This window comes from Dendrobates tinctorius, unplaced genomic scaffold, assembly GCF_039654945.1.
Source record: "Dendrobates tinctorius isolate UK_male_01 unplaced genomic scaffold, ASM3965494v1 ptg000103l, whole genome shotgun sequence".
Lineage (NCBI taxonomy): Eukaryota > Metazoa > Chordata > Amphibia > Anura > Dendrobatidae > Dendrobates > Dendrobates tinctorius.
Genome location: NW_027361771.1, coordinates 13,768,999 through 13,787,807, shown reverse-complemented (window position 1 = coordinate 13,787,807; position 18,809 = coordinate 13,768,999). Strand labels below are relative to the sequence as shown.

At 45.7% G+C, this 18,809-nt stretch overlaps 1 protein-coding gene across 1 annotated transcript in view; it reads left to right on the top strand.

Moving 5' to 3' along the window:
* The first annotated feature begins 293 nt into the window (after positions 1 to 293).
* DGKE (diacylglycerol kinase epsilon) overlaps positions 294 to 18,809 on the top strand; it is a 54,689-nt gene continuing 36,173 nt past the window's right edge. The window contains exons 1-5 of the mRNA XM_073588101.1: positions 294 to 862; positions 2,246 to 2,405; positions 8,047 to 8,166; positions 10,644 to 10,787; positions 15,941 to 16,098. Coding sequence (XP_073444202.1) covers positions 435 to 862; positions 2,246 to 2,405; positions 8,047 to 8,166; positions 10,644 to 10,787; positions 15,941 to 16,098 — 1,010 coding nt within the window. The 5' untranslated portion in view covers positions 294 to 434. The remainder of the gene's footprint in view (positions 863 to 2,245; positions 2,406 to 8,046; positions 8,167 to 10,643; positions 10,788 to 15,940; positions 16,099 to 18,809) is intronic.

Here is an 18,809-nt window from a genome sequence, read left to right as displayed (position 1 = left end):
CCAGTGATAGGGGAGGACGGGGTGCAGAAGTGGAGTTTTTCCAAGAGAGAGTGGTGGGAATGTGGAAAGCTTGAGTGGTGGAGGCGAAGCTGGGGGTGAAGCATGGGTGGTTTCAAGGGCCCCCAAAATGTTGCCAGTATGTGCCCTGAAATTCCAAATGTGGCAGCCCTGTGTACACAATACATCCGGAATGTATGCCCTTCGGTGACCCCTATTTTCCCTTTGGGGTGGGGGGCAGTTAGGACTCCTTGTGGGGGTCAGCAGAGATTTGCAGCATCATCCTCTTCTCCGTCCCCGCTTCCAGATCGGTCATGTGACCCGCACATCATGTGACTCTGACGTCATCGCCGGTGCAGCATCTGCCCAGCAGCACGCAGTAACTGTCGGAAGCGGAGTTTCCGTTGCTGACAGATGTTGTGAGCGCGGTGTCAGCCATGGACGAGGCGGCGTCGGGCGGGGAGCGCGGCCTGAGCCTGGCGGTGTGGACGGCGTGCGCCATCACCATCCCCGTGCTCATCACCCTGTGGTGCAGTGTGCGCCGCTCTCGGCGGAGGAGCCTGGCGGAGGACGGCAGGCACAGCTGGCAGGACACGGACCTGTTCGGCAGGCCCACGTACTGCTCCGTGTGCGAGCTGCACATCCTGCGGGGGGCCTGCTGCCGGTGCTGCGGCGTGTGCGCGGACGAGCCCTGCGTGCGGACAGCCAGCCAGCGCTTCCCGTGCAAGGAGGTGATGGGGCGGAGCGAGGAGCACGGCGGCATCGGCCAGAGCCACCACTGGGTCCGCGGCAACGTGCCCCTGTGCAGCCAGTGCGTGGTGTGCGGGCAGCAGTGCGGGAGCCAGCCCAAGCTGTGCGACTCCAGGTGTGTGCTCTGGTTCCATAACGCACGAACGGGGCTTTCTGTAAGGCTGCGTTCACACGTCGCAGATTTTTCGCGGTGGTTTTTGCCGTGAAAACGCAAAAAAAACAGCATCCCATGCAATCCTATGGGATTCCGCAATGCTGTGCTAATGCTGTGGATTTTCCCGTGGCGGAATCGCATCGCGGAAAAATCCGCAGCATGCTCATTAATTTCGCTGAATCGCGGCGATTCTGCTGACATAGGAATGCATTGTTCTGCTTACTTTCCGCATGTGACTGTGCCCACCATGCGAAAAGTAAGTAGAACATTTGTGGATGGTACCCACAGTCCGGAGGAGAGGAGACTGTCCTCCAGCCTCTGGGTACTGTATCCCTGTAAAAAAAAAAAAAAAAATCTGGTTATATTCACCTTCCGGCGTCCCTCGCAGTGTCCCTAGGCCTCAGCGGTACACGCAGCAGGTCCCGTTCCCAGTGATGCGTTGCGATAATGACCTTTGCTGACGTCGTGTCTCGCGATCATGTAGCGGCCCTGCGAGATCGCAACGTCAAAGGTCATTGCCGCAATGCATCACTGGGAGCGAGACCTGCCAGAGCATCGCGGAGGCCTGGGGACGCTGCGCGGGACGCCGGAAGGTGAATATAACCCAATTTTTTCATTTTTTTTTTTAAATTATTTTTAACATGAGATGTTTTTACTACTGATGCCGCATAAGCAGCCTCAATAGTAAAAAGTTGGTCACACTCGTCAGACTATGTATGATGATTGTGACCAACCTGTCAATCTGATGCTACAGATCGCTTGGAAAACGCTAGCATTCTGCAAGCTAATTACGCTTGCAAATCGCTAGTTTTTCTGCGGGAAAATCGCGGGAATTTAAAATGCGATTTTTTTCCCACCGAATGGAATCCGGAATTCTCGCCGTAATTTCCACGACAGTTCCGCTATGTGTGAACCCAGCCTAAGGGTTATACACAGGCGCCCAGCTAACACCTGGCCTGTACCTGTGTGATGTAAGTCTGTGACGTCCCCTTCTCCACCATTATTACTAGAGATGGTCTTGGCACCCATCGGCCACATTGGTAATCCGTGGCTGATGGATGGCATCTCCATGAGCCGCCACTTGCCATCCGACATCTGCTTTTCTTCCTTTAATTACCCGGCTTGGCGTGACGTCACATGTGCTTCCTGTGGGGGGTCAGAGGTGGTTCTCCAAGCCCCCCACCCAGCAGACATGTCCGGGGGGCCTACAAGCCAATTCATATCTACTCTAACAGCCTAGAGAACAGCAAAGACCGTGCTCCCTACGCTGCTCCCGACACTACAGGGCAGATTGTACACTCGTCGTGTTCTGTAATAATGACGTCTCTTCTTCTATTGCTATAGATGTATCTGGTGTCAGCGGACGGTTCATGATGACTGCATGGAAGGTCATCTGAAGACGGAAACCTGTGATCTCGGAGAATTTAGAAATCTCATCATTCCTTCCAACTATCTGTGGGCCATCAAACAGCTGAAACGGAGCAAAAGTGTCGATTATACCAAGGTGAAACCAAATGTATCCATTCTTTTTCCATTGTATTCAACAACAGGAAGAAAAACGCTGGAATCATTCACATGTATTCACACTATAATGTACTTGTAATGGTTCCCAGCATAAAAAGCCAAACTCGACCCAGACACAGCAAGATGACTGTTTGCTGAATCAGTATGCACTGGGCAGATGTAGCAGAGCTCAATTGTAGGACACAAAGCACACTACATACAGTGGGGAAAATAAGTATTTGATACCCTGATTTTGCAACGTTTTCCCACCTACAAAGAATGGAGAGGTCTGTAATTTGTATCATAGCTACACTTCAACTGTGAGAGACAGAATCTAAAAATAAAATCCAGAAAATCACAGTGTATGACTTTTACATAATTAATTTGCATTTTATTGCATGAAATAAGTATTTGATCACCTACCAACCTGCAAGAATTCTGGCTCTCACAGACTGCCTTTTTCTTTAAGAAGCCCCCCTACTCTGCACTCATTACCTGTATTAATTGCACCTGTTTGAAATTATCTGTATAACCTGTCCATATACTCAATCACGCTCAAACCTCTCCACCATGGCCAAAGAGCCGTCTGATACCACAGACAAAATTGAAGACCTGGGATGGGCTATGGGACAATAGGCAAGCAGCTTGGTGAGAAGGCAACAACTATTGGCACAATTATTAGAAAATGGAAGAAACACAAGGTGAGTGTCGATCTTCCTCAATCTGAGGCTCCCTGCAAGATGTTGCCTAGCGGGGTCACTACGATTCTGAGAAAGGTCAGGAATCAGCCCAGAACTTCACGGGAGGACCTGGTCAATGACTTGAAGAGAGCTGGGACCCCAGTCTCAAATATTACCATTAGTAATGCATTACAACATCTTGGATTAAAATCCTGCAGGACACACAAGGTCTCCCTACTTACGCCAGCACATGTCCAGGCTCATTTGAAGTTCGCCAATGACCATATGGATGATTCAGAGGAGGCATGGGAGAAGGTCATGTGGTCAGATGAGACCAAAATAGAACTGTTTGGTATCAACTCGACTCACTGTGTTTAGAGGAGGAAGAAGACTGTAAGTACAACCCCAAGAACACCATCCCAACTGTGAAGCATGGTGGGAAAAACATCATACTTTGGGGATTGCTTTTCTGCAAAGGGTACAGGACGACTGCATTGTATAGAATGGAGGATGGATGGGGTCATGTATCATGAGATTTTTGCCAACAATCTCCTTTCCTCAGCTAGAGCATTGAAGATGGGTCGTGGCTGGGTCTTCCAGCATGCCAATAACCTAAAACACAGCCAGTGCAACTAAGGAGTGGCTCCATAAGAAGCATTTCAAGGTCCTGGAGTGGCAAGCCAGTCTACAGACGTGAGCCCAGCGACAACACCAAAACCTGAGAGATCTGGAGAAGATCTGTATGGAGGAGTTGGCCAAAATCCCTGCTGCAGTGTATGCAAGCTTGGTCAAGAACTACAGGAAATGTCTGACCGCTGTAATTGCAAGCACAGATTTCTGTACCAGATAAGTTCTGTTTTGCTATTGTATAAAATACTTATTTCATGCAATAAAATGCAAATTATGTAAAAATCATACAATGTGATTTTCTGGTTTTTATTTTTTGATTCTGTCTCTCACAGGTGAAATGTACCTATGATAAAAAATTACAGACCTCTCCATTCTTTGTAGGTGGGAAAACTTGCAAAATCGGCGGCGTATCAAATACTTATTTTCCCAACTGTATGTGTAATAAACCAACTGCTAGTTTTCTTGATCACATCTCCCATGCCGTGTCCCAATCTATGCAGTCCCCACAGTTTGCTGTCCATATTACTTATCAGCTCCATTAACATCAGAGCTACCGTGACATGTGGAGAGCATAACAGAGGAACAGCCAGGCACAGTATGTGTGATCTCGGCATTGGAGCAGAGGCATGTGGTCTGGCAGACTGAATGATCTGCCAAGTGCCTGTCCCACAGGGAGGGAGCAGTGCATGGCCATCACTGTACACGGCGCTCAGTGATTGGGGGAGAAGCAGCTTTCCAAGCACTTTCCCAGATCACTGAGAACGCAGATGCACACAATTTTAGCAAGAGTTTTTCTTCTTGCTAAAAAGTCCCTCTTAAGAGTCCAAAAATATGGTTGATATGTCATATAACTATAAGGAAATCAAAAATATAAGTGTATTTTCCTATTATACTCTTAAAGGTGTGCCCTTCCTTACCCTAACAGGTAGCAATGCAGTGCCCCCCCCCCCTCCCTATTTTTTACCTCAGTATGTGTAAGCCAAAAACCAAGAGTGGAACAGTCAGAGGAAAAGTATAATAGAAACATGTCACCAGTTCTGTATTTATCACCCACTCCTGGTTTTTGGCCTACAAATTTTGAAATAAAAATCTGACCAAATACTCAATGTGTGAACACGGCCTATTGATAAGTCTGACTTCTGTATGATTCCGCTCACATAACGTACCAGTCCAGATACCCCAGTGCAACATGTCAGTTGTAAAGATAAGAAAAAACGTCCCTACAAGGTGACTTGTCTGAGTAGTAATGTGTCCCATCCTGATGGGGTTCACCTCAGAAGGTTGGAGGGACCATAGGTGAGCTTGTTGAAGCCCCTTCAATTTCTGGAGGCATGTGGTTTCCTCTAAGGCTAGTTTCAGACTAGAGTTTCCGGGCGCAGCGCAAGGCCGCCGCTAAGCTGCGCCCCCTCCAGTCAGCTCCTCCTTTGATCGCATGACGCTGCATGCGATCAGCGTACCCTATAAGGCTAAGTGCACACGTACCGGAACTCTCGAGGAAATTTCAGTCCGCGGGAAAATCGCATTTTAAATTCCCGAGATTTTCCCGCGGAAAAACTAGCATTTTGCAAGCGTATTTAGCTTGCAAAATGCTAGCGTTTTCCAAGCGATCTGTAGCATCGCTTGGAGAACTGATTGATAGGTTGGTCACACTCGGGGTACGCTGGTCGTGCACTGGCACACTTTTGCCGGCGCATCCGCCCTTTTGGCCCTGCATCGACGTGCGCCAAACGCACTGTGTTGCACTTTTGTGCGCTCGCACGACCAGCATACCAAGACACACCACCTAAGTTGTGCAGGTTCCAGCTGGGATGAGGGACAAGTGCCATCTTGGTCTAGTCTACAGCAATGCTGTAAATGAACGTTTCTTCCTATCACCGCTCAGCGTGTTCAGCATGATCAGTGACCTGAAGTTGCGAGGACTGGGTGGCCACAGCATGTAAATGACAGACTGCGGCAGTGTAAGGAGGTCCAGGGCTGCTGTGGGGTAAGTACAGCTCGGATAGCCTGGTCTCGCCTCTAGAAGACGTCCCGCTGCAGGGCTGCTTTGAACAAGGAGAGCAGTGCTGCAGCAGAGACTTCTTCCTGCAGTGAGAACAGATTGGAAGCCTTGGGATCAAGGTAGCCTGCATACTACGTATGCTCACCGACGCTGTCACCACAGTGTTCAGAGCACAGCAGAGAAATGATCAGACTGCTGGGCCCTGACTGCTCTACTATGTCAGCATAACGCCTCATTGAGACGTGTGTGTGTGTGCAGGGACATTTAAATGAGGATTTACTGTTGCTTTTGGAAAGCGCGTCAAAAATTGTAAGCAAAGTCTCATTCAGAGGTCTGTGTATTACAGATATGTGAATGAGCAGAGCTGTTCATCTCATCCCATCATGTGTGGGCACGGTCTGCTGGGCCGTACGTCTCATCCAGACGTGTGTGACCCAGTTCACTAGGCTGTACATCTCATCATATGTGACACGGTCTTCTGAGCCGTACATCCCATCCCATCATGTGTAACGTGGTCTGTTGAACCGTACATCCTATTCTATCCTGTGTGAGTTGATCTGTTGACTGTACATCCCATCCTGTGTGACATGGTCTGTCGGGCCGTACATCCCATCCCATCCCATCCTGTGTGACATGGTCTGTTGGGCCGTACATCTCGTCCCATCCTGTGTGACATGGTCTGTCGGGCCGTACATCCCATCCCATCCCATCCTGTGTGACATGGTCTGTTGGGCCGTACATCTCGTCCCATCCTGTGTTACATGGTCTGTTGGGCCGTACATCTCGTCCCATCCTGTGTGACATGGTCTGTTGGACCGTACATCCCATCCTGTGTGACATGGTCTGTTGGGCCGTACATCCCATCCTGTGTGACATGGTCTGTTGGACCGTACATCCCATCCTGTGTGACATGGTCTGTTGGGCCGTACATCCCATCCTGTGTGACATGGTCTGTTGGGCCGTACATCCCATCCTGTGTGACATGGTCTGTTGGGCCGTACATCCCATCCTGTGTGACGTGGTCCGTTGGGCCGTACATATGTGGAGGGTTGTGTGGCGGATCGTACTGTATATGGGGAGGCTGTGGCGGCTCGTACTGAATGTGGGGACTCTTGCTTTATATGGTGGATGTCAGCATGGTGGGTCATATGATGTGTGGGGGTTTGTGTGATACATGTGGAGGATGTTAGCATACTCAAAGGAAACCAGTCACCTCTTTTGGCTGCTATAAGATGTGGGCTCTGCCTTTCAGGGTTTATCCGTCCTGTTGCTTCATTGCTTCCCGGCATCACGCTCCTCCTGAAAATATTTTTGTGGCAACGCAGGTATTTTCCCGCCCTTTTACCGAATGTTACCGACTTTATAAAATTTTGCTCAGGTTTTCCATCATTAACCGAATGTGCCATATTCGAGCCGAATTTATGATTGGCTATCGTTTTCTGAATTAATTCGCTCATTACTAGTGATGAGCACACATACCTTTTAGCCCAGGAGCAACACTGACATGAGATGGAATAAATCTTTTCACGGAGAACCCATTCTGCTGTGAGCTCAAGCTGAAGAACCCTTCCCCTTGTGCTCATTCTCGGAGAACTCTTTTAAACTGATCACCTCCTCAGAATGTCGATACTCGTCTGATCCTGGAACATTTGTTCTTTTTCATATGCTCCCCTCCGTTCCAAAATCATGCACATTTCTCCACCCCCTGTAATAATGGTGCATGTATTCGCTTCAATCAACTGGGCGTATATCACAGAATTTCCCTGTGGGCCCCGCCATGTTTTGATTGTCCACCATCAGAGGTGAAATGGCAAATGCCCACAGAGAAGTCCTGTGGTACACGCCCAGCTGGTTGAAGGGAAAATTTGCACCTCTTATTACAGGAGGGCATAACTTTTGAAAGGAGGGGCCCAGAAGAAAAAGTAAAACTGTTCCTGAATCAGTGGAGCAGCGGTAACTAGAGGAGGTCCTCAGTTAAAATTAACCCAAAAAATCCTTACACCCTAATAACAAGGATATGGAAGCACTTAAGTGTCATTTCTTTTCCACTCATTTTTCTGAGGAATAATGAAGAATGTGACTGTCTTGTGTTGTATGAGATGATCCAAAATGATATTAGTTAACAGCGGTTACAACAAGTATTTAATAAAATAGATATCACAAGATTTGACAGATCATCCATAATAGTACATATTTCAGTTTGTAACTGCCTGGCCTGAAACACTGTTGTTATTCCCTGGTACTTATTAAATGCTGTACAGATGTTTTCTACCTTTTTCCCATATTGTTTATAGCATTGCAGTTTATGGTTGATACAAACTCTTATTTTCTAGTTAATATCCTCCATGGGAAGCAACTGGACCCCTTTAATTGTTCTGGCCAACACACGCAGTGGAAATAATATGGGTGAGGTTCTAGTGGGTGAATTTAAAGGTCTTCTTAATCCTTTACAGGTGGGTATATTAGGGTTGGGGTACTTGGGTAGAAAGCAGTGTCAAGTATATAAAGCAGAATTCACCAAAATGGTATCTGCCTTAAAATAAATTTGCTGCTGTTTTTTTTTTTTTTTTTTTTTATACCTGGCGGATTTCATGTATTGTTAAAGTAGATCTGTCACCAAATTGCACAATACAAACTGCACTCATTACTAATTGGATATTAGACCCGATGAGGCTGGTGTACTTACTTGGGTAATATCTGAGAGTATGGCTATTTGAAACCTTTTACTCCATCTTTGCCAATATAGCCTGACTGACACATTCTCAGTGCCTCTCCTCCCTGCTGCTGATATCTCATACTGCTCAGTACAAGCTGCAGCTGAGAGTCAGGCTGTCTGGGCAGAGACTTAATACACATGAGCTATTTTACTCTATAGCTGGACTCCTTAATTTCGGCACTATCCAGCATTTCTGAAATGTATTTTAAAAGTAAAGACCCCAATCTCATCAGGTGTGAGAGATATAGTTAATATAATATGCTGTCTGTATTGTGAAATGTAGTGATAGATCCGCTTTTAATTACTTTGACATATTTTTTTTTTTTTTTTACAGTTCTTAAATGTGGCAAAAAAAAAGAACTGTATGGCACCCTTTCATCATTTGCTTCTTTTTGGTCACTTTCCTTTTATGTCTTGCGGTATTTTTGTTATAATGGAGATCTATAGGTAATGGAAAAAAAAAACAAATTTATGATTTAAAGAGAAGGTGACAGCTGCTACATGCTGCCCGATCCGTGTGACGGCTGATGCGTGCTGCCCGATCCGTGTGACGGCTGATGCGTGCTGCCCGATCCGTGTGACGGCTGATGCGTGCTGCCCGATCCGTGTGACGGCTGATGCGTGCTGCCCGATCCGTGTGACGGCTGATGCGTGCTGCCCGATCCGTGTGACGGCTGATGCGTGCTGCCCGATCCGTGTGACGGCTGATGCGTGCTGCCCGATCCGTGTGACGGCTGATGCGTGCTGCCCGATCCGTGTGACGGCTGATGCGTGCTGCCCGATCCGTGTGACGGCTGATGCGTGCTGCCCGATCCGTGTGACGGCTGATGCGTGCTGCCCGATCCGTGTGACGGCTGATGCGTGCTGCCCGATCCGTGTGACGGCTGATGCGTGCTGCCCGATCCGTGTGACGGCTGATGCGTGCTGCCCGATCCGTGTGACGGCTGATGCGTGCTGCCCGATCCGTGTGACGGCTGATGCGTGCTGCCCGATCCGTGTGACGGCTGATGCGTGCTGCCCGATCCGTGTGACGGCTGATGCGTGCTGCCCGATCCGTGTGACGGCTGATGCGTGCTGCCCGATCCGTGTGACGGCTGATGCGTGCTGCCCGATCCGTGTGACGGCTGATGCGTGCTGCCCGATCCGTGTCACGGCTGATGCGTGCTGCCCGATCCGTGTCACGGCTGATGCGTGCTGCCCGATCCGTGTCACGGCTGATGCGTGCTGCCCGATCCGTGTCACGGCTGATGCGTGCTGCCCGATCCGTGTCACGGCTGATGCGTGCTGCCCGATCCGTGTCACGGCTGATGCGTGCTGCCCGATCCGTGTGACGGCTGATGCGTGCTGCCCGATCCGTGTGACGGCTGATGCGTGCTGCCCGATCCATCAATCAAACATTGATTGTATGATTCTGGCCAGGTTTGTTTAACTCTGAAACATTGTGGCATTTAAGAGAAAATATACTTTAAAAGCCGCCAGGAACGAGCCACACAGGAGACTGGTTGGATAGGCAGCTCCCCGCCATATTCTCCCACCCTGGTGTCAGTGACTTGACAGGTCTTTCTCTGCTTGCATGTATAAGAGGAGACCTGTCACTCAAAGATAGTGGGCGGTAATAAGCCACTGGAGACATACCGTACCTGTCCGACTGGCTTTGAAAGTATGTTTTCTTCTTCAGAGTCAAATATACCTAGTGGAAATCATACAGTCACTGTCTGATTCATGCTGCCATGGATCGGGCAGCAAATATCAGCTGTAAGGTTTTCTTTAAAGAGGCTCCGCTTCATAATAGTCTTTGCTTCTTTTTTTCTGCGTTGATTTTTTTCATTTATTTGTCCTCCATGGATTTGTGCTTTATTTGCGCTTCGTTTGTTTTTAAGATCACTTTACTTGGTTGCGTTTTTTTCGTGACTGTGGTTACGGTTTTCCTTATCCAGGTTTTTTAGCCTAATTCATCATTGGCGACTTTTTGAAGTGCCACAAAGTTTCTGTGCAATTGTACTTCAGTACCCTCAGATAACATCATCTTTGTTTTTGCACAAAACTACTCAATCCATGTGCATGACTTTTAAAGGATTTTGGCACAAAGAACAAAGCAACAAATACCATAAGACACTAATGAAAAGTCACTAAAAGTGCAAATGATGACTTTGGGACTAAATGTATAAAAAATATAAATATTCATCGGTGACGTAAATTTTTTTTTTCTTGCAGGTGTTCGATTTGAGCAAAACCTCTCCATTCAAAGCACTTCAGTTGTGCACTCTCCTACCTGCTAATTGTGCCAAAGTGCTTGTGTGTGGAGGGGATGGCACTGTTGGATGGGTCCTTGATGCTGTAGATGAAATGAAACTAAAGGTAAAAATGTTCCTTTCCATTTGAAATGCACTTTATCGCCTTACATTTTCATCTTAGCCGTGCCTAAGGAAAAGTATGAAGCCAGCTCAGGAGCTGAGCCTGCTTCATATCAGGCAGTTGTCGGCTATGTAACCTAGCCATCCACTGGCTGTAACAGCTGCAACCAAAATGTGCTCCAATCGCTCCAAGTTAACCATTTCTTTGCCACTGTCAATTTCTGACAGCAGCACTTAAATGGCATCATTGTCTGGCCCTGCACCCCAGCTTTTATTGCCCCACCCACCCACCGTTACCAATTCAATTGTGGGATACTAATGGGTTACCGGGAGCCTGATTAAGTCCCCCATAACTGCCCTTTTAGTCATTCTGTGACGCTCAGCCTACCTGAGCTTTAGGCCATGTTCAGTATTTGGTGAGTTTTTTACCTCCGTATTTGTAAACCAGAACCAGGAGTGGGTGATAAATACAGAAGAGGTGACGGGTTTCTATTATACTTTTCCTCTGACTGTTCCACTCCTAGTTTTGGCTTACAAATACTGAGGTAAAAAACTGACCAAATACTGATAATGTGAATGTAAAGCTGTGACTTCACTAAATACTGCAATGTTTTGTGGCATTATAGTATAAGCAATCAAATGATAACAAGTTCAAGTTCACTAGCGGGACTAAAAAAAATAAAGTAAAAATGAAAAAAAAAATAATACTAGAGTAAGGCCACTGTGTGTTGTAAGGTCCTGACGTCAAGAAGTGTGCCATGACCTTATGATGCACCATTATCTCAGAGACCTGGAATCGGCCAAAAGTCCTCGCCTATGGTGAAGTGTTTTGTTTTTTTCCTGGCCCTATATCTATTCCAATTTAGATACAAAGTCAGGCTACATACAAACTTACAGAACTTAAGGAGTTCTTAATTTGGGGACTGCCTGGCCATGGTAACTTACATAGTAACATAGTAACATAGTTATTAAGGTTGAAGGAAGACTTTAAGTCCATCTAGTTCAACCCATATCCTATCCTAACTTGCCCTAACATGTTGATCGAGAGGAAGGCAAAAAAAACCCATGTGGAAACAGTAAGCTTCACTTTGGGGAAAAAAATTCCTTCCCGACTCCACATACGGCAATCAGACTAGCTCCCTGGATCAACGCAATATTAAGGAGACTAGTGTATATACCCTGTAATATTATACTTTTCAAGAAAGGCATCCAGTCCCTTCTTAAATTTTAGTAGTGAATCACTCATTATAACATCATATGGCAGAGAGTTCCATAGTCTCACTGCTCTTACAGTAAAGAATCCGCGTCTGTGAGTATGCTTAAACCTTCTTTCCTCCAGACGTAGAGGATGCCCCCTTATCCCCGTTACAGGTCTAAAAGTAAAAAGATCATTAGAAAGGTCTTTGTATTGTCCCCACATATATTTATACATTGTAATAAGATCACCCCTAAGCCTTCGATTCTCCAAACTAAATAACCCCAAGTGTAATAACCTGTCTTGGTATTGCAGACCCCCTAGTTCCCTAATAACCTTGGTCGCTCTTCTCTGCACCCGCTCCAGTTCAGCTATGTCTTTCTTATACACCGGAGACCAGAACTGTACACAGTATTCTAAGTGTGGTCGCACTAGTGACTTATATAGAGGTAAAATTATGTTCTCCTCATGAGCATCTATGCCTCTTTTAATGCATCCCATTATTTTATTTGCCTTTGCAGCAGCTGCTTGACTCTGGCCACTAAATGTGAGTTTGTTGTCCACCCATACACCCAGGTCTTTTTCAGTGACTGTTTTGCCCAGTGTTTTACAATTAAGCACATAATTATACAACTTGTTCGTTCTACCCAAGTGCATGACCTTACATTTATCCCCATTAAAGCTCATTTGCCATTTATCAGCCCAAGCTTCTAGTTTACATAAATCCTCCTGTAATATAAAATTGTCCTCCTCTGTATTGATTACCCTGCAGAGTTTAGTGTCATCTGCAAATATTGAAATTCTACTCTCTATGCCCCCTACAAGGTCATTAATAAATATGTTAAAAAGAAGCGGGCCCAAAACTGACCCCTGTGGTACCCCACTGCTAACCGTGACCCAGTGTGCTCCATTAATAACCACCCTTTGTTTCCTATCCCTGAGCCAGCTCTTAACCCACCTACACATATTTTCCCCTATCCCCATTGTTCTCATTTTATGTATCAACCATTTATCGCAAAACCGAGCTAAAACATAATACAGTTTGTCCTGCTTAAAACAAAGCCTCATGTAGTAGCCACGGCTGTGGAAAAAGAAAAATTATGGCTGCGGAAAGGCTAAATAAAACACTTGGCTGGTCAATCGGCACTTTTTTTTTATGAATTAATAATACACATGAAAATAAGAAACTCTGTGATTGTCTAATCTTATTATATGCAAATTGCTTCTTCAGTTTGCATATTAAATTTCCCAGAGGAACATTGCACGGCGAATAAGCCTCCTTACCTTGATAAGCCAGAGCTGGTATGTCACTCTCCACATGGAGAAACCTTTCTCCTTAAGGTACTGTCACACTTGGCGATGTACCAGCGATCCCGACCAGCGATATGACGCGGTCAGGATCGCTGGTACATCGCTAAGTGGTCGCTAGTGAGCTGCCACATAGGCAGATCTCACTAGCGACATCGCTGGGGACGGGGTCGCTACTTACCTGTCACACCAGGCGATCCTGCGTCCTCCCGCCCGGCTCCACGCTCGTCGTCACAGCAGGAAGCGCCGCAGGAAGAAACAGTCCTGGACGTTCTTGCGCGATCAGCGATAACCAGCGGGGGAGCGGGTTGTAGGTAAGTATCAGACACAGAGATATCGCTAGCAATATCGCTATAACGTCACAAGTTATAGCGATATTGCTAGCGATATCTCTTAGTGTGACAGGCCCTTTAGACCTTAATCTTATTATAGAAATTTCTCCTCCTGCACTGATCAAAATCACATGTAAAATCTGTCATTGGTGAATAAAGATTTCCCTGTTACTGAGACAGGACATAACAGTTGGTGCTCATAACGTTCTGTGGAGAACTGTAACTGTCGTTTCTGGAGAACTTGCAGCTCTCTTCTTCATAGATTTTTTTTTTTAATAGAATCAAATGCCATCTCCTATCTTAGTAATGGGAAAATTTGTATTCACTGAATACAGATATTACCCATGAAATGAGAGTGAAATATCTGTGCAGGTGGAGAAAGAAGCAGATTTCTCTGATAAAATATATTACAGGGTTTGCTAATTTCATGTGTACTATTGATTTATAAAATATTAAGGCGTTACTATTTAAGGGGTTGGAGTGAAGCATTCACTGAGTTTTGTGGACCGTAATGGAAAGTACAGGGTGGGCCATTTATAAGATTAGACCTGGGTGGGCCATTTATATGGATACACCTAAATTAAATGGGAACGGTTGGTGATATCAACCTCCTGTTTGTGACACCTTAGTATATGGGAGGGAGGAACTTTTCAAGATGAGTGGTGACCATGGCGGCCATTTTGAAGTTGGCCCACTCAGGAGTATCCATATAAATGGCCCACCCTGTATTTCATCCCTATGTTGTGATCAGATCTTTGAGAAGCAAGAACTTCAATAGGTTGCCCAGGATAAGAGAACAGTCAACTCCATTTCTAGAATCCGAGTCACGTTTGTCCATGGACCGGTTGGTATTGCAGCTCGCCCCATTTAAGTAAAAATGACTGTGTATAAATTAAATGTGTAGGGCATAATGGGGAATAATGGAAAGATGGTCACACAGATTAGAGAGGTGGTACAACGTCAATAAAAACATTGCATTTTGGTGTAAAAAATATGAAAATGAGGTATAGGCCTTGCTGATCTCTGAGACCTATGATTGACTGGGGTCTGGATCAGTGGGTCATCAGATTCCATAGAGGTTTCTGTTATTTATGATGGACTGCTACACTATATTGACATCAGGTAACTAAACCCAGACAGAAGCTCTTCACAGAAGAATTGTATTGTAATATTGACGGAGTATCACAGCTGTATTAGATCAGAATATCCACTCATCAATCAGAATATTAAAATCACGGACAGGTGGAGGGAGTAACATAGAATATCTTGGGAGAATGACGCCTGTCAAGATGTAGGACATATAAGTAACTAAGATGACATTCAGATGTTGAAGTAGTGGAAGCAATTAAAAATGGACAAGTGTGAGGATCTGCACACTTTACTCCAATGTGGAAGCAAAGACTATCCTGTGTGGAGAAGGTGGCCTGGTCTGATGAATTACGTGTTCATTCACTTCATGAGCATCAAGCAATTGAAGGAAGCCGTGGAAATGTACATCTGTACAATAGTTGGACACGACTGAATAGATATACTTGTGGGGGACTCTGATTGTGCTGCTTACATGGGGAAGGGAAAATGCCAGAATAGACTATGTGGAAGACTGGTGATATCTAGGCAGTGTTTGGCTGAGAAACCTTGGGTCCTGGCCTTCATCAACATAGTTTTTACAGTGTCGTTTCCCTGCACTCTCGTACTACTCACCGTCTTCCCCTCCGTGCTTATCTGTAAGCTAATTCCTATGTATCAGGTGATTGTGGATTAAATATTTATTTCTAGCTATTTTCGGACAGCTTGATGCAATGTTTAATCCGATAAAACTGTAGGATAAAAAGCTGCACACCACCAGAAAGAAAGTCAGAGTCTAAAGTCTGAAACAGTGGGAAGCCCTTGCCACGGTCATGAGTAGGAACAGATGTGTTGCCAGCCCGGCCTTAGGTTTTGGGCTGTTGAATCTTTTATCATCATGCTCATTTCTATTCACAAAGGATGCCAGTCTAGGAGTGTTCTGCAAGCGTCTGGGAATAATGGAAAATGCAATGATTTTACAGAATATTGATTCAATGACAGCCACTCCATACCCATCGCGCGGATTTAATTACTAGTTAAGTTGCAGGCAAATAAGGGGATTTAATTCAGTAGTAAAATAATAAAGTTAAAAAAAATCTATGCACACACTCCGATGTATATATAATATACTGTATCCATAGTGAATGCATGAAACGTGCCTAGGTGAAATGACATTATGCGGCACTGTTGGCTGCTGGTAATTATGCAGTATTATAACTTAATGAGGCTTTTAATTTTCCATCTGTCTGTTTCCAGGGCCAAGAAAACTTTATCCCACAAGTATCAGTGCTACCCCTTGGTACAGGCAACGACCTAGCTAACACATTAGGATGGGGTGCAGGCTATGCAGGGGAGGTTCCTGTGGAGCAAATACTTTGCAATGTGATGGAAGCAGACAGTGTCAAGCTTGACAGGTGAGAAGGAAAACATTCCATCAAATGGTTGACTCTAAGGCTAAGTGCACACGCTGCGGATTGCTCTGCGGATTTTTATCTGCAGAACCGCAGGTAAAACCGCAGGTAAAATGGCCTGCGGTTTATCATCTCTACAATGGAGGAGATGGTAAACCGCAGCAGAATCCGCAGAAAAGAAGTGACATGTCATTTCTTTCTGCGGATTCAAAACCGCAGCTTTTCCCCAGTTAAAAATCCGGAGCATGTGCACAGCAAATTGTAAATCCCATAGGATAACATGCTACTGTACACTGTCTGCAGAACTGGGCTGCAGTTCCGCTGCGGCCAAAACCGCAGCGTGTGCACATAGCCTACGGCTGTGTGGACACGCTGCGGATTCACCTGCGGATTTTTCCGTGCGGATCCGCAGGTAAAGTGACCTGCGGTTTTCCTGTGGATTTGCCTGCGGTTTTCCCCTGCGATTTGACACCTGGACAATGGAATAGGTGTCAAACCGCAGTGGAATCCGCAGAAAGAATTGACATGCTGCGGATGTCAAACCGCAGCTTTTCCGCAGGGAAAAATCAGCAGCATGTGCACTGCGGATTTGAAAACCCATAGAATAACATTATACTGTACACTGTCTGTGGAACTGCTGCGGATCCGCAGCAGAATCCGCAGCGTGTGCACACACCCTTATGCAGGAAACTTTTAGCTCATTGTACTGATATAATTGCTTCAGAAATCTTTGAGCTTGGCAAGTGTTTAAAACAGATCTGTCTATGACATCCATTGTGAACCATGTGTGGATAGATTATAATTAGTGATGAGCGAATGTTCTCGTATAAGCCGTTATCCGAGCATGCTCATGTGCTGAGTGTCTTCAGCGTGCTCCGAAAATGTCTGAGTCCCTGCGGCTGCATGTCTCGCAGTTGTTTGACAGCTGCAACACATGCATGGATTGCCTATTCTCAGCAGGTTGTTTAACGTTGTGTCAAAGGAATTAGTGGCGGAACTAGAGTCCCATTGACCCCGGTGCAAAATTTGGACCTTGGTTCCACACCTGCTTGTTGGTCAGATGTATGAGACCTTGCAGTGTTCTAGATCATATAACGACATACGTGTTCGCCCACCCATGTAGTAATGTCTTTAATCCTGACCCCCTCCAAATATAATAACCCAAACCTGGACCCCTTTGTGTTATAATGTTCCCATCCTAGGCCCTTTCTTGTAATAATGTCCTCTATCCTGGGCCACCCCCTAGTATAATGTCCCCCATTCTGGGCCCCTTCCTGGTAGAATGTTCTCCAGCACATTTAGAAAAGGAAATAAACGATTCTTCTTCTTTTCTTCCCACAGTGTGTGGTATCCTCTTCTATAGCTGACACTGAGGCTAGCAGCTGACTTCAGCTTACCTGTTAAAGGCAGCGCATGACGTCAGTGCCATGCTCCGCTAGTGACGATCATGCTGACTTCAGCTACTGGCCTCGTTGTCGGCGTGTTGCAGTGCAGGGAGTCGGCAAGTCTCTGTGCCGCAATACATTTCAGTGTATATTGAATGTATGTCCTCTGATTCACATCCAGTATAATTTGTCACTGGCATCGGCTGGCCCCTTCTCACACGGGGTTGGTTGCAGTCACACACTCTGCCACCATGATCATTACTCCCCAGCAGCTGCTGGTTGTTTGCAGCCGTAACTATCAGAGCAGATGTCCTCTCTAACTGAATATTGATTCAGCAGCTGCTGATTGGCTGCAGCAGTTCGTGACACATCGGGAACCGCTGCGTAGAACAGCATCATTGGAATGGCACTTCTGCGTGAGGGGGTATCCACTGTTCTTATTTTAAAAGAGGCCCTGAAGTGATTAAGCAGGGGTTGTCCGTTTAATCTGATTGTCCTGTGCTTTCCAGAGGACTGGTGTAGCATGGGTAAAGTCATCAGATTGGGAGTGGGAGATTTATCTTAGAGCATTGATAAAACACGAAAAACTGGTAGCGTGGAGATAAAGGGCAGTGCAGCATTTTGGTAAACTTCTGTTGAAAATTATTATTTTCAATTTGATTCTAAATTAACCCCTTAGTGACCCCAGCTTTTTTCGGTTTTGCATTTTCGTTTTTCGCTCCCCTTCTTCCTAGAGCCATAACTTTTTTTATTTTTTTCGTCAATATGGCCGTGTGAGGGCTTATTTTTTTGCGGGATGAGTTGTACTTTTGAATGACACCATTGGTTTACCATGTCGTCTACTCGAAAACGGGAAAAAATTTCTAAGTACGGTGAAATTGCAAAAAAAGTGCAATCTCACAAGTTTTTTGCTTAACTCTTTTACTAAGTTCACTAAATGCTAAATCTAACCTGCCATTATCATTCTCCAGGTTATTACGAGTTCATAGACACCAAGCATGTCTAGTTTCTTTTTTATCTAAGTAGTGAAAAAAATTCCAAAGTTTGCTAAAAAAAAAAAATTGCACCATCTTCTGATACCTGTAGCGTCTCCCTTTTTCATGATCTCGGGTTGCGTGAGGGCTTATTTTTTGCGTGCTGAGCAGACGTTTTTTAATGACACCATTTTGGTGCTGATGTTATCTTTTGATCGCCCGTTATTGCATTTTAACGCAATGTGCCTGCGACCAAAAAAAGTAATTCTAATGTTTTGATTTTTTTGTCGCTACTGTTTAGCGATCAGGTTAATCCTTTGTTATATTTATTGATAGGGCAACTCTAAACACTGCG